This window comes from Malaclemys terrapin, chromosome 3 (genome assembly GCF_027887155.1).
Source record: "Malaclemys terrapin pileata isolate rMalTer1 chromosome 3, rMalTer1.hap1, whole genome shotgun sequence".
Taxonomy (NCBI): domain Eukaryota; kingdom Metazoa; phylum Chordata; order Testudines; family Emydidae; genus Malaclemys; species Malaclemys terrapin.
This window is the reverse complement of record NC_071507.1, coordinates 195,478,787-195,492,462: the sequence shown is the minus strand read 5'-3', so window position 1 is coordinate 195,492,462 and position 13,676 is coordinate 195,478,787. Positions and strand designations below refer to the sequence as shown.

The 13,676-nt window shown below is 43.3% G+C and overlaps 1 protein-coding gene across 1 annotated transcript in view; it reads right to left on the bottom strand.

The window, feature by feature from the left end:
* The window catches only part of TFAP2D (transcription factor AP-2 delta), a 53,853-nt gene that overhangs the window by 26,458 nt on the left and 13,719 nt on the right, over positions 1-13,676 (bottom strand). The window contains exons 4-5 of the mRNA XM_054024339.1: positions 10,790-10,955; positions 8,723-8,841 (exon numbers count right to left, since the gene is read on the bottom strand). Of these exons, the coding sequence (XP_053880314.1) occupies positions 8,723-8,841; positions 10,790-10,955 (285 nt within the window). The remainder of the gene's footprint in view (positions 1-8,722; positions 8,842-10,789; positions 10,956-13,676) is intronic.

The window sequence follows — 13,676 nt, the reverse complement described above, 5'->3', positions numbered from 1 at the left end:
TAAAATCATTTATTCTGGATTTTTTTTTTAAATGGAGATATCCTATCTCCTAGAACTAGAAGGGACTTTGAAAGGTCATTGAGTCCAGCCCCCTGCCTTCACTAGCAGGACCAAGTACTGATTTTTGCCCTAGATCTCTAAGTGGCCCCCTCAAGGATTGAACTCACAACCCTGGTTTTAGCAAACCAATCCTCAAACCACTGAGCTATCCCTCAGATCAAGGTGACTACTCTGGATCTGGAATGCAAGGGTATACTCCTGAACTGAACAAAGGACATGTCCCTGCAAGCTAAACATACTGCTGAGTTAGAAAAAGGAAACTGGTTTCTACTATTTGTACAGCTCCTAGCGTAACAGAACCTTGATCTAGAGTTGGTTGGAACATTTTTCATGAAATCTGATCTCATCAATATATGATATTTTGTCAAAGCTGAAATGTTTTGAGGAGACGTCATCCAGAGATTTTTGGTCATGTCTGACCAGAGAGAGAGACAGAGACTGAATTGAAAAACTCAGGTTTTTGATCTGAAAACACCTATTTCAACACAAATTCCATTTTCTGAAACATTCACTTGGTTTAGTTTTGGTTCCACGTTGGAACAAAAAAATCTTTTGAAACCTCAAAAGTTGTCGCTAATCAGAATTGCCGTCCTCCCGACAACTCTGTCTTGATCCTAACTGGGGCCTCTGGACACTAATGCAATACACATAAGAGTCCTGATTCAGCAACGTATTTAAGCCCATGTCTAACTTTAGGCATGTGATCAGTGCTCCTGACTCCAGCAGAACTACCTATGATGTGGTTAAAGTTAGGCACATGCTTAGTTGGTCCTGTAACAGGGTGGCTTGCCCCTTTAAAGCTGAAGGGCTGATTACATAATGAACCACATCCAGGAGAGATCAGGGTGACTGCTCTATAAAGAGCAGCGGGAGGCTGCAGTGAAGGGGGGAATGCTCAGGGATTAGCCACTTCTAGGGATAAGCTGGCTGTAGCAGAGAGTCCTGTAGGTAGGTCTACACAGCAATGTAAGCCCATGCTTGAGCCAGGGTTCAAGGCTAATCCTCCCTTGCATCTACACTACAGTTGCACTAACCCAGGGCTTGGACCCAGTATCCCAGGACCATGGAGGGTCCAAACCCGAGTCAAGCCAGGCCTCAAAGTCTGAGCCATATTGCTTTGAAGTGTAGGTGCAGCCCTGCTTGATTCAGGTCCCAGAAGTATCCCACAACTTCCTTAGTCCTCTCTGTTGCACCCTGAAACTCCAACAGTCACCACTGTCATGCAATTAGGATGTCTTATACAAAGTGTGCCTTGTGAGGTGTCATTCTAAAAGTCTTGATCCACTCGACAGTAATATCTTGTTGGATTGTATGTGCCACCGTCGGATGTGAAATTATGAAGTTTGGCTATGTATGTATTGCTAAAACATGTCCTGAGGTTGAAAACACCCACAAGCAGTCTTTCAGGTACGACAGCAAAAATGTTAATGGCTTACTGAGGAAATGCACACAAGCACATGGATTATCCAGGAACTGCGTACAATGGAAATCTCTCAGAGATAGCACTACACAATGGGAACTGTTTGACCCAGGTCACAGCAAAAGAGCTTTCCAGCAAGTGGGGAGATGATATAAAAGGGGGGAAATGACATTATGGGAGGTCCTCACTCACCCTAGAACAACACACCTGGAAACATCTGAGAAATAAAGACTGAACTGTGGGAAGGGGAAGTGATGGGCCCCAGCTAGAAGGATCTTTAGCCTGTGTATGAAAACCTGGAAAAGCCAAGGCAACTTTTGCTTTAAGAATCTGCCAGACTGTTTATCACTCAGGGTGAGAATTTGCTAATTTATACCCTACCTATCTAGTGTGTTAAGATCAGTTTGCAGGTTTTTTTATTTACTAAGGTAATCTGCTTTATTCTGTTTGCTGTCCTCTATAATCACTTAAAATCTACCTTTTGTAGTTAATAAACCTGCTCTTTGTTTATTCCAAAACCCAGTTTGTGCAATTCATAACTGGGGTGGGGGGCAAAAAGCTGTGCATATCTCTCTCCACGTTGAAGGAGGGGGCAAATTTCAATTAGCTTATGCTGTGCCATTCTCTGTGCAGCACTTGACAATACAATTTTGGGTTTACTTTCCAGAGGGAGAGTGCTGGGCAGTTCCTTAGCCGAACCTTCCCATGCAGAGCTGATTTCAGCCATCTGTGTGAAAATAGCTGCAGCTGGGTGTGTCCCTACCTGTGTGTGTGCTGGAAAAGGGCTTGAGAGCCTGTCACAGCAGTACAGAGTAAGTGGAACCCAGGCTGGTGGGACAGGCGGGCTCAGTGGTATCCCAGTTCCAAGTGGCACCCCGCGGGGAACCCATCACACTCTCTATCCCAACAATCTGCAATCCACTCTATTGAAAACAGAAGCTGCCCTGCTCCCCACTTGGCAAACGGCAGCAGCTGAGGTCAGCGCTAACCCATTCCATTCTGATCACCAATTTGCAAGCACACTATCAGTCAGCGAGCCTCCTGGGTTTGCAATGGAGAGCGAACCGATCAAGCCTTTTGCAAAGTGAGCTGCTTCCTGGTAATGTGCAGAATGGGCAGTATAGTTTTTCCACAATGCACCACAGTCCTAGGTCTAGAGCAGCCATATTTTAGGGTGGGCACTCAAGGGACTCTGGGATATGGTTACTTTGGCTCGGGTCTTCACACTGCAGTGAGGACGCCAGAACCCTAGAGCATGGCTCAGAAAATGTTGAACCTAGGGTTAAAATACAATGTAGATGCTCAAGCCCAGGGTTCCCTAGAACAGATCAGCTGACTCAAGTCCCACTAATCCTGGCTTACATTGCAATGTAGACATACTCTGAGACTCCAGCCAGGAAGGTCCTGGGAATGGCCTCCAAAAGCAAGAAAGGCTCCAGGCAGCAAGGCCTGGGAGAAGGAAGAGAAACCTTTGTGTGGCGTACCTGCCACGTACGGAGGGTACATGGGAAGCAGCCAGCCACGTTACAGGGCCCAGAATAATAATGTTAGCATTTGGATAACATTTTCAAATACATGCAGGCAAATGGAAAGCAAATGTGATTACAATTGTAAATCCTGTTCACCAATTGATTGCATGTATATTGGACCACTGCTGAGTACATAGCCGTGTTGACACTTATGCCAAGGGGATTATAATTTGAATTTTATATCTTGAGTTGGGATTCTAGTTCTGTTTGGGTGCTACTTCTGTACAAATTAGGCGTAATTACATCTATCTATCTATCTATCTATCTATCTATCTATCTATCTAATCAAAATGCATATATGTCTGCATGTGTTGTGTGCATATATATGTATATATTCACACATACACATAACTTTAAAATTATGTATTTGCTGGAAAGAGAAAACTGATGTAGATTTTATATAGTGCTTTACTGAGACGTGCCCTGTGAAAAGAGCTTTCTATGTTAAAATGTCAGGTTCTAAATATTGTAGCCTGTAGGGTATGATTCTTCACACACCCTCATTGTTGAACAAACCTGAGGTTTTGTCCCAATACCAGCATGCTGTTTATTTAGATGCAGCTCTTATTATGTCTTTATATACATGCCGGTGTTGCACATTATCTTGATTATGGCTTGAGGGAGTTCTTAACTGTACATAGCGTCGAAAAATAAGAAACACGTTGCATGAAATTTCACTTAAAATGTTTCCCTTTTTTCCCATCAAAATTCTCACAAAAAATATTGACTGGAAAATAGATGGAAGTTTGGAAAATGTTGATGAGCTGTATCGGGTCTCTTTTTACATCTGCGTATGATGTCATCTTGGTTTCTTCCTTTCCTAGCTTGCTATTGCTTCTTTCAGTGGAGTACTAGTCCCTCCACGGTAAAGATGGATGCTAGCTTCCCATTAAAAGCCCTGCGTTTTCCAATCCAGTGCCCTGTTTAAACACAAAAAAATGACTTTGTTGCTGATAGCCGGAGCATTTTCCTGAGTCAGAGACAAAAGACGGCATCAGAGACCATTCATTATTTCCCATTAAATCTGGGGCGCTGCCTTGTTTACAGCTCTAGTCGGCGCTGAACGGCAATGTGTTCCTATAATGCTTGACAATTGACCAGGAAGATTTGCATGATTGAAAGGGACAGTTGCTGAGGTTGAGCTGACACAAACAGCTCTGGAAAGCCCCACTGGAGGGACCAGGCTGTGTACCTTGACAGGCTTCTGACGGCAGGTGCAAGGAGCAGCGTGAAGCTCTCCTGGGCCTAGCCAAGACTGAGGGATGCTCCTATGTGGAGTGAAGGCAGAGGCAGTGTCCCAGGAGAAAGCTCTGGATCTGAGTCTCCTCTCCTCCTTGGCTTTACCTCCATCTGATTCTACTATCCAGCAGAACTCCTACACAAGGAACAGAGGTGAGGGTGGATGTTGTCTTTCCACTCACTGGATGGGAAGGGAGGAGGGAGAGATGTGAAAACAAAAGCTAAAGGAAGGGATAAGAAAGAATATGATGTTTTATATCAGTGCAGACAAAAGAGCCATTTTCCCTGCTGACCTATTTACCAGGAAGTGCAGCGCTTGGGAAGGGATACCAAAGAGATGATCCTTGAAAAGATACGTGTAGGGTACAATAAAACTGGTGTCCTCATGGGGTTTGGCAGAAAAAATCCTGGATTGTCTTTTTTTAAACCTTGGATTTTAAAGTCTTATTTTGCTTTATTTAAAGTTCCAATTGCTTGATTGGATTTTTCCACTCTTGGATTTTTCACCTTGTGAAATCATAGTGTGGCTGGCTTTTTCCCTTCCATGGGGGAGCCTCTCCAAGCAAATGTGATCTCTGCACTTCTCCATGTTTCCTTCAGCCCACCCCAGGGCTCGACCCCAGGAACTTTGGCTGTAAGAGGATAACCCGCTACTCTGTGAGCTAAAGGACTAGCTTGGTACTGTTGCAGACTCATAAACCACTTTTCTAAACCAGGCCCTGGAAGGAACGAAGAGCTGCATTATGGCGCAGGCTGCAGTATAATGATGTCCTAAGTCGGTGGGAGATTGTGCCTTTGCTGGGGTAGACCTAGGTGTGGATTTCACTCCCTCCTGAAATCCATCACATTCAACCAACTTGGTTTCTTTGTTTCACTTTCAGCAAGGCCACATAAAAAGAACTCCTCGCCCTGGCTCTAAGTGCCCGTGACAGAGAAGCGGAAATACAATCCGATGAAAACGCAGCCAGCCGGAGCAAACCAGCCACCCTCCTCTGCACAAAAGAAGCCACAAAAAACAACATTTCCCTACTTCAGCTTCCACAAAAACCACATCCCCACCCGTGAAATGCACAGAACTTCCGCAATTAGACGAGCTGTGTGATGGGCCCCAAAGATCCACAGATTCTGACAATTTCAGACCCAGGGAAGGGGCAGAGTGAATTCCTAAGGACTTCATGGACAATTCCCTGCTGGTGGCTCCTTCTGTTATGTACCCAGAGAGCTTGTCCTCAAGCACTTCTTCTCTCCTCTTGTAGGCCTGGTTTGACATAAGTAACTTGCCTCATTTCTTAGTGGGCGTAATTGGGAAGATGAATGGAAGGTTAAGTGGTAAACAGGGGCTTGACAAACAGTATGCTGGAGTCAGGGAGTCTCTGCTAGCTAAGATAAGCAGCAACACCCTGATGTCAGGGACTATGGACGAGATAAACTTGGAATGTAAAGATCAGGTTCCACGGGAACAGCACACAGACAGATCGTGCTGTACAGGGATTGGTTCCTGCAGAGTGACCAAGCCATTCCAAAAGTGTGTGATTTAATGTACAATAAATGCAATATGATGTGTAAATGTATATAAAGGAAGAGATTGTTTGTGTTACTTTGGATGTGCAGTACACCTTGTACCCACCCCCCTACGATTGAGTCTGATCAACTCAGTGTCGTTTTGCTCTGTGCCAAAGAAAGGTACCCGAGTGACGAAATCCAGAGTTGAACTGAGTGTTTTGGATCCCAGAGAACTGGATGAAGTGTTCTCTCAGAACTGGACAAGATGTTCTGGATAAGCTGAATGGAAAAGGTTTTGGAGGGAATCCCAACTCCTCCATATCAGCATGAGAAAGGCAGCCTCTCAAGTAAGCTGATCTCAAGCTATTTAGAAGAACAGGAGTACTTGTGGCACCTTAGAGAATAAATTTGTTAGTCTCTAAGGTGCCACAAGTACTCCTGTTCTTCTTTTTGCGGATACAGACTAACACGGCTGTTACTCTGAATCAAGCTATTTAGGGCTTTATAGGTCACAATCAGCATCTTAAACTCCACCTGGAAACTAACAGGCACCCAATGCAGATCCTGGCACATTGGTGTAGAGTGCTCATTATCTGATGCATGGCTTACCAAGCAGGCTGCCACCTTCTGCTCCAGCTTCCAAGTTGATTTAAGTCGTGGCCCCATATAATACACATCGTAATAACTTAATACTAAAGAGAGGAAGGATGGCCCAGGGGTAAGAGGGGTAGCTGGAGATCCAGGTTTAATTCCTTGCTTTCCTACAGATTTCCTGTGTGACCTCGGGAAAGTCTGTATGGCTTGGTTCCCCAGCTGTAAATTAGGGGTAATAGCACTTCCCTACCTCTCAGAGGTATTGAGAAGGCAAATGCATTAAAGCTTCTGAGATGCTACAGAAATGGGTGCCGGATAAGTACGATAGATGTGACCAGGGCATGGGTGATGGCTGTGTAATCTATAGGATCATGTGGGAGTTAAAAAAGACACACCGATTTTTAACTTGTCTGTCAAATGGTGGCCAGTATAATCCTTCCCAGTTCCTGGTATAAGCGTGTTCTATTTCCGTGGAGGTCTTGGGAACAGCTTCACCAGCCACATAAACAGGTTTCACTTTGATTGTAAAAGGCAAAGAAGTGCAATTTGTGCTAATGTGGCATTCAGGGGGTGTGCAAGGTGAGTGTGACTTATGTGCCAACAGAGCCAGGTGAATACCTCAACATATTGTTGGAACATTTGTTCAGACAGAAACTTGGATTCACTTTGGCTTTGTTCCCACCCCTTTGGTGTTCACTTTCTATTCGTATTCCAGCAAACCAGTTGAATAGCAGGAATGCTCAGGCAAATAGCTAATTTTAAGCAGGCATTGGCCGACAGTGAAGTTTGCATCACAAACATGAGTGTTCATTCTCGAAACCTGACTCTGAGAGGCTCCCACCCTTCCAGCAGTCAGAGAACAGAAACAACACCCCGGGCTTGATAGTGGCTTTGTCACTAGCCCTGAGTAAGGGGCAGTGGGGAACTCACACTGACTCTTGTAAGTTGCAACCCCTTCCCTGTTTTCCCCCTTACTGCAGGAGAGAAGTAATTTGCTACTGACTTAGCCCAGAAGTAAATGACTGCTTCCTGCCATCGCATGACCAGCTGTGCTGGCAAGCAAATTGGGGTAGGAATAGGATGTAACCAAGGCTCTGCCAACACCCCGCACCTCTCTGCCGAGCCCCTGCCCACCTACCGAGTAAGTGGTCACATAGCTGTGCTTCCTTCTGTGTGCCAGCACCTATGGGCTGGGTATCCCATAAAGGAGAGTAAGGGGAGGGATGGTTCTTACTCCCCCGTGCAGGTTTATCTTCTTAGACATTGTCTACAATAGGGCTCTATCCTGATTACAACCAGCTGTGATCTGGGCAAATCCGCAATGCAGACCAGGCCTAAATCGCAATGTAGTCATATGTGCTGAGTGGGCTTGATCAAACGAGGAGCTAGGTCCCTCCTGCCAGGTGCTGCGTGTTCTCCACTCCCACACTCGTGCTGACCATTCCATTTTCCCATTTTCAAACCTGAGCCGCCCTGTTTACTTCTGAATGGACGTGTAGGGTGTTATCCCGTCAGGTGCTGAGCTCCCACTGCGTCAATGGGAGGTGAGAGCTCTCAGCACCTAGGAGGAGCTGTTCCTCGCCTCTCTGGGGCACAGAGCTGCACACAACCAAGCAACAGGCCAGCAGTTATCAGCAGGGAGTGCTTGTTGAATGCCTTTCAAACTGCAGATAGATCCTGAGAAATCTTAAGCTGCTCTAGGTTTGAAAAAGGAATTTTTCTCACAAAAATTCTTTGTTGAAAAATGTGTCCCCTTTTTGGGGGGAAATGTTCAATATTTTGAACCAGCTCTAGGCAATTCACGAAGAGACACACACAAAAAGGACACATTTGCCAGAGAAATAGTCCCATCTGTAGAATGGGTATAGAATCCTCATCTACCTCACAACAGCACGGTGATGCTTCTTTGGTTAATGTGTGAGATTCCCTGGTCAGAAAGCATCATATAAATGTGAAGGGAAGCATGGTTTAATGAATAGCTACTGGACTGGGGGACAGGAGACCTGAGTTTTAACTCCTGTCTCTGCCAGTGATTCCCTCATGAATTTAGGCAAGTCACTGTGCCTCTTTGTACAAAATGGGATGATGATGTTTAAATCTAGGGATGGAAGGTGTCATATCGAAGCAAATTATTACATAGACAAAGATGGGTGAGGTAATATATTTTGTTGGACCAACTTCTGTTGGTGAAAGAGATAAGATTTCAAGCTCACTCAGAGCTCAGAACTTGTCTCTTTCAGCAACAGAAGCCGGTCCAATAAAAAGATATTACCTCATCCACCTTGTCTTCTTAATATGCTGGGGCCAATGTGGCTACAACATTGCAATCACATTATTACATGACAGTATTATTACATTATGATATTACAAAGCCTACCTTCAACCAAGGAAGTCAGAAGGGTGACATTTGCTGCTTTCCTTCTTCCTGCAGGCAAATTCAGTCCCAGTCTGTCCAATTTTTCTCGCAAACAGCGCCCCCCATTCTTGGATTTTGCTCTGTCATGATAAATGGGATTAAAATATCCCACACTGATTTTATTCATAGATTCATAGACTAAAATGCCAAAAAATCCCATTGTGATCATCCATTCTAACCTCCTGTATAACACAAGCCATTCAACTTCTCCAAAATAGTTCCTGAAGAATATCTGTGTATTCATTTTACTTGTTTGTTCATTACATGCCAATCTAAAATTTCCATTCACCCCTTTTGCTAATCTTGGGTCTATCCCACCACTGCTGATGTCAATGAAAAATCTGTCAGGGACAGATCCTTATTCCCTTACTCACACCGAGTAGTGATTTACTCTAGTAGTGGTCCCATTGAAGTATCACTTGGGTAAGGTGATATTGAGCATGGGTACGGTGATCACCATCTAGCTTTAAATTACTTCAGGCTGTGACTTTCAGCACAGTCCTGAGCAAAGGGTTTCACATAAGCGGCTCCACCCTAAAAGTAGCCTCGTGAACAGAGCTGGACAAAATTTGCCAGTTGAAAATTTTTCTGGTGCAAAATGCAGATTGGGCGACACTGAAACGTTTTGCGAATTCATGTTGATTCCAAGACATTGTTCTTTTTGAAACATCCTCACCTCCGAAAAAAATCCAGACAAATAGACACCGTGGTTTTTGATATTTCCTATATGAAATGCTTCCATTTTTCTGTTTGAAATAACGTTTTTGTTTTTAAATGTTATTGAATTGCTATTTTGAAACAATTCAGAAATCTTTTTAAATAGTCGACATTGAAACAAAACATTTTGTCAAAATTAAACATTTTGGTTGGCCTGAAACTAAAATTCTTTCTGACTTTTTGCTTCTCTCAAAATTAAAAAAAAAAAATTGGTTTTGGTCTAACCCAAAATGATATATATTTTTTTACTTTTTAAAATCTCCAATGAATCAAAATACCTGTTAGTCACCCAGCTCTGCTCAAGAGACTTTGGGTATGTCTACACTGCATCGTACACCTGGATCTGTGGGCCCCAGGACTTGGCGTTTCCAACCCTGCACTTGAGCATCCACGCTTCATTGTAAACCTGGGCTTACACCTGCTGGACCAAGGTCTCACAGCTGTAGTAACGTGTCCATGCCTCAGTATAGAAACTTTCTTGCTTGGGTCTGTGCCTTGACCTGTGTCCACACTGCAAAAGGACAGGGCTTGGGCTTATCCCCCCCAGCAGAGACCTAGAAGCCAGGTGCAGAATCAGACAGATTTGTGTGTGAGCAGAAGGGTGGTTGGTCTCAAACCTGAGTCACCCTCCAGGCTCGCTATGGAGTATTGACATACCCCTTACACACACCCCTCTGAGTCACAATCCACTCCCATTTTCCCCTGGCTGTGTGAGGTGGAATAAATTACTTCACTCTTTTTAGTAGATCAGCTTACTGCTTGTTGCAAACCTAGGCAGCTCTTCTGGCTGGTGAGTGGGGCAGAGGGGAGACAAAACCCTGCCCACTGCTCCCTTCTCACTGCCCCTTTGTCCCAGAGTGGGGAGAATCGAGCAAGTAGCACCTGCTCACTCCATCCTGACTGGAGTCAAAATCTGAGGGGGGTTGAACAGGGGGCCTCACTCCCTCGTATTCCCTTATGCGGCTAAGCTGTGACTAGGGCTTGCTGAAAATTTTCCATCAAAATTCTTTTTCAACAGGAAATTAGTTTTTGGACGAAATGAATTTTTCCACACAAAGGGTCTGCTTTCCATGGAACATTTGGTCTTGCCAATGAAAAGCTGATATTTTTTTTGATGAAAAGTCCATCTTTTTCTGCAGAAAATGTTGATGAAAAGAATATTTCTTTTTGTTTTCACTGAAATTTTCCTCAGAACCTGCCCCTTTCCCCACCATTTTCTGATCTACTCTACCTATGATGATCTAGACAAAAGTGTATGAGGAAAAGAATGACATTGCTACCTTAACTCTGCTACACCTGACAACAACTTACCTTCTCAAAATGCCTCCCAAGAGCGAAGCATTGAGGCATTCGGGTGGAGAGAGGCGCCTCTTCACCTCCGCAATGGTCACTTTGTATTTAGAAGTGGAGCTGAGTAGAGACAAGCGCCCAGGTACAGAGCAAAAAAGATCTGTGGGGTTAACAACACAGGTACCACCTACAAAACAAAAGACACATGCCTTAGGTTAGAAGACGGAATCAAAGTATGGTCTCTAAGATATTTTTCTTTGCTTTGACAAATACAGGCACAATTGTGCACTTTTCTTTCTTTCTTTCTTTCTTTCTTTCTTTCTTTCTTTCTTTCTTTCTTTCTTTCTTTCTTTCTTTCTTTCTTTCTTTCTTTCTTTCTTCTCACTCTACAGTTTTCAGAAGACCTACTAGATTGAAATCTAATAGGTGGAGGAAATGAACCAATTTTTTTTTAAATCATAAATTTTAAAGCTAGAAGACACCATTATGATTATCCAGTCTGATCTGCAGAAGACTGGCCGTGTAACGTCAGCCAGAGGTGCTGGAACAATTTTTATGGTGGGGGTGCTGAGAGCCATTGAACCAAACTATAAATCCTGTATATAATGGAAACCACTTCAAGTCAGGGGGTGCTACAGCACCCCCTGCACTCCTAGTTCCAGCACCTCTGATGTCAGCCAGTGATTCCTGCATGTAGCATGCTGACAACTTATGGCTGAACTAAAGCATTTGCTTTAGACAGCTAGTCATGATTTAGAAACTCCTCAAGTGATAGAGAATTTACCACATCCCTTGGTGATCTGCTCCGATGGTAAATTACCCTCACTGCTAAAAAACTGCATCTTAATGTTCACAAGACAGTGTATAACATCAATCGTGAACATTGGTATCCTATTCAGTCTAGGAGAAATGGTCATGTTACAATTACTTTTTTTTAATCAGAATGGTTCCAGAGGTCTCAGAACCTTCAAACACTCTGCCTTCCATTAGACCAGCTCTTCAGCTGGTGTATCACCATAGCTTGACTGGAGACAATGAAGCTACACTGGTTTATCCCCAGATGAGTTCTAGATCTATTTATTCCTTGCAATTAACATCTGTTTGGCCTGGGCCCAGGTTATCTACAAGACCACCAAAAGCTCAGGGATGAAGAATGTGGTCAACAATTCTGCTTCTCAGGCACAATGGAACTTTCAACCATAAGGGTGTGGAATGAACCCTCCCCAGGATCTCAAGACTAATGATCCCCTTCTGCTCCAAATGGAAGGTGCATTTCTTCAATCTGCCCTCTCTAATGTGCAGTCTCTGATGCACACGTGAACCCTGATTTGAGTAAGCATCTAGGTGTTAGAACAGATAAGTCAAGTGCCACATGCATGCAGTGGAGTTTATGTATGTACAAGTCAGAGTTGTACAAAAGTCCCTGCACATTTTCGCACAAACATTTTAAAATTTCTGGTCTATAATGTACAGCTGAAAATGGCAATACAAATTTGTGATGGCTTCAGATGTTTATCTGATCTTTCTTTCCACCCTGATTAAGTTCAATATAGCCTCATTGCATGTTTGTATATATATATATTCACACGCCTACATGTGTATATGTATAGAAGGAGCTATAGATATAGATCTACTTATTTCAAAATAAGAGGCAAGTCCTTTGTCTATTTTACAAACAATCAGACTGTACTGAAATTAATGAAATGTTAATATTTCTCTTTCTCTCTTAAATTAAACCCATATGTGCACAAGCAATTGACACTGAATAAATCATTATTCATTTAATATGAAAATATGTTGGTCCCACTTTGGCTTTCCTTCCCTAACCTGAGCTTATTGAAAACCTTGTCATTAATCTGTAGTTGTAAATACCTTACAACTTAAATATTTAAAAACACAGTTACCGTGCCAAACAATCCCATTAATAACAATACGGAGGGGGAACATGTATGGGAGAAAGAAAAAGTGTTCTTTTCTTCAAAACAAAAATCAAAAAAGCTAAATTCATTTTTTTTTTAGAAATGCTGAAAACCAGATGCAAATTAGAACATGGTAAAATCTGTTGCATATAATTATTGCACTATATTAATTATTCATTGCTACTGCACCACGGAGAAGAGGGGAGTTTTACGGACAAAGATGGCTCCAAAAATAGGCCTCAAGGAGCAGGCAATCTTCTTTGAAGTCCTTACTCACATGAATACTCCCACTGGGGACTAATGGGAATGAGGACCGTGGGACTGGACCCTACACCCAACAGAAGAGACCAAGGAGTGGCAATAAACAAAGGGAGAGGCAGTAGGAATAGAAAGGGAAGGACAACTACAAACAACAGTGAATGATCACAGGTTATGCTTCCTGCTGCATGCACATATTTTTAGCTTCCAATTCTTTTTTAGTTAGTCTATTAAAACGTAGAGATAAAGTTGAGAAGAAGCTGAGGTCAGCAGTGAGAGGCCTGTTTGTGCATTATTTCCTCTGAAATAGCAATGACAGCAACTAAGGCCAATCATTGCTCACCTTTAGAAACACAGTTCTTGGTACGGAACATCAAAGGAATTGTCCTAGCTGATAGCCAACCACAGGGAGTGGGCAACAGCTGAAATAACAGAGGACAGGGCGAAACATTCTAAGCCTCTCAGGAGTTTAATGTCTGATCCTGGAAACCCTTGCTCTCATGAGTAGTTATCACTCCCTTCAGTAGTTGTTAGGGACCAGATGCTGCCACTAGTACTCATGCTGAGTAGCACCTTACCCATGAAAAGTCAGTACTCAACATGAGTAAAGTGGCAGATTGTGAGCCACTTACACACACTGGTGAGCAATTATTCACATGAGTAGTCCCAGTGAGGTCTACTAGGATACTTACAGAGTAAAGATTTCAGAACATAGTCCTTTGTGAGTGGTG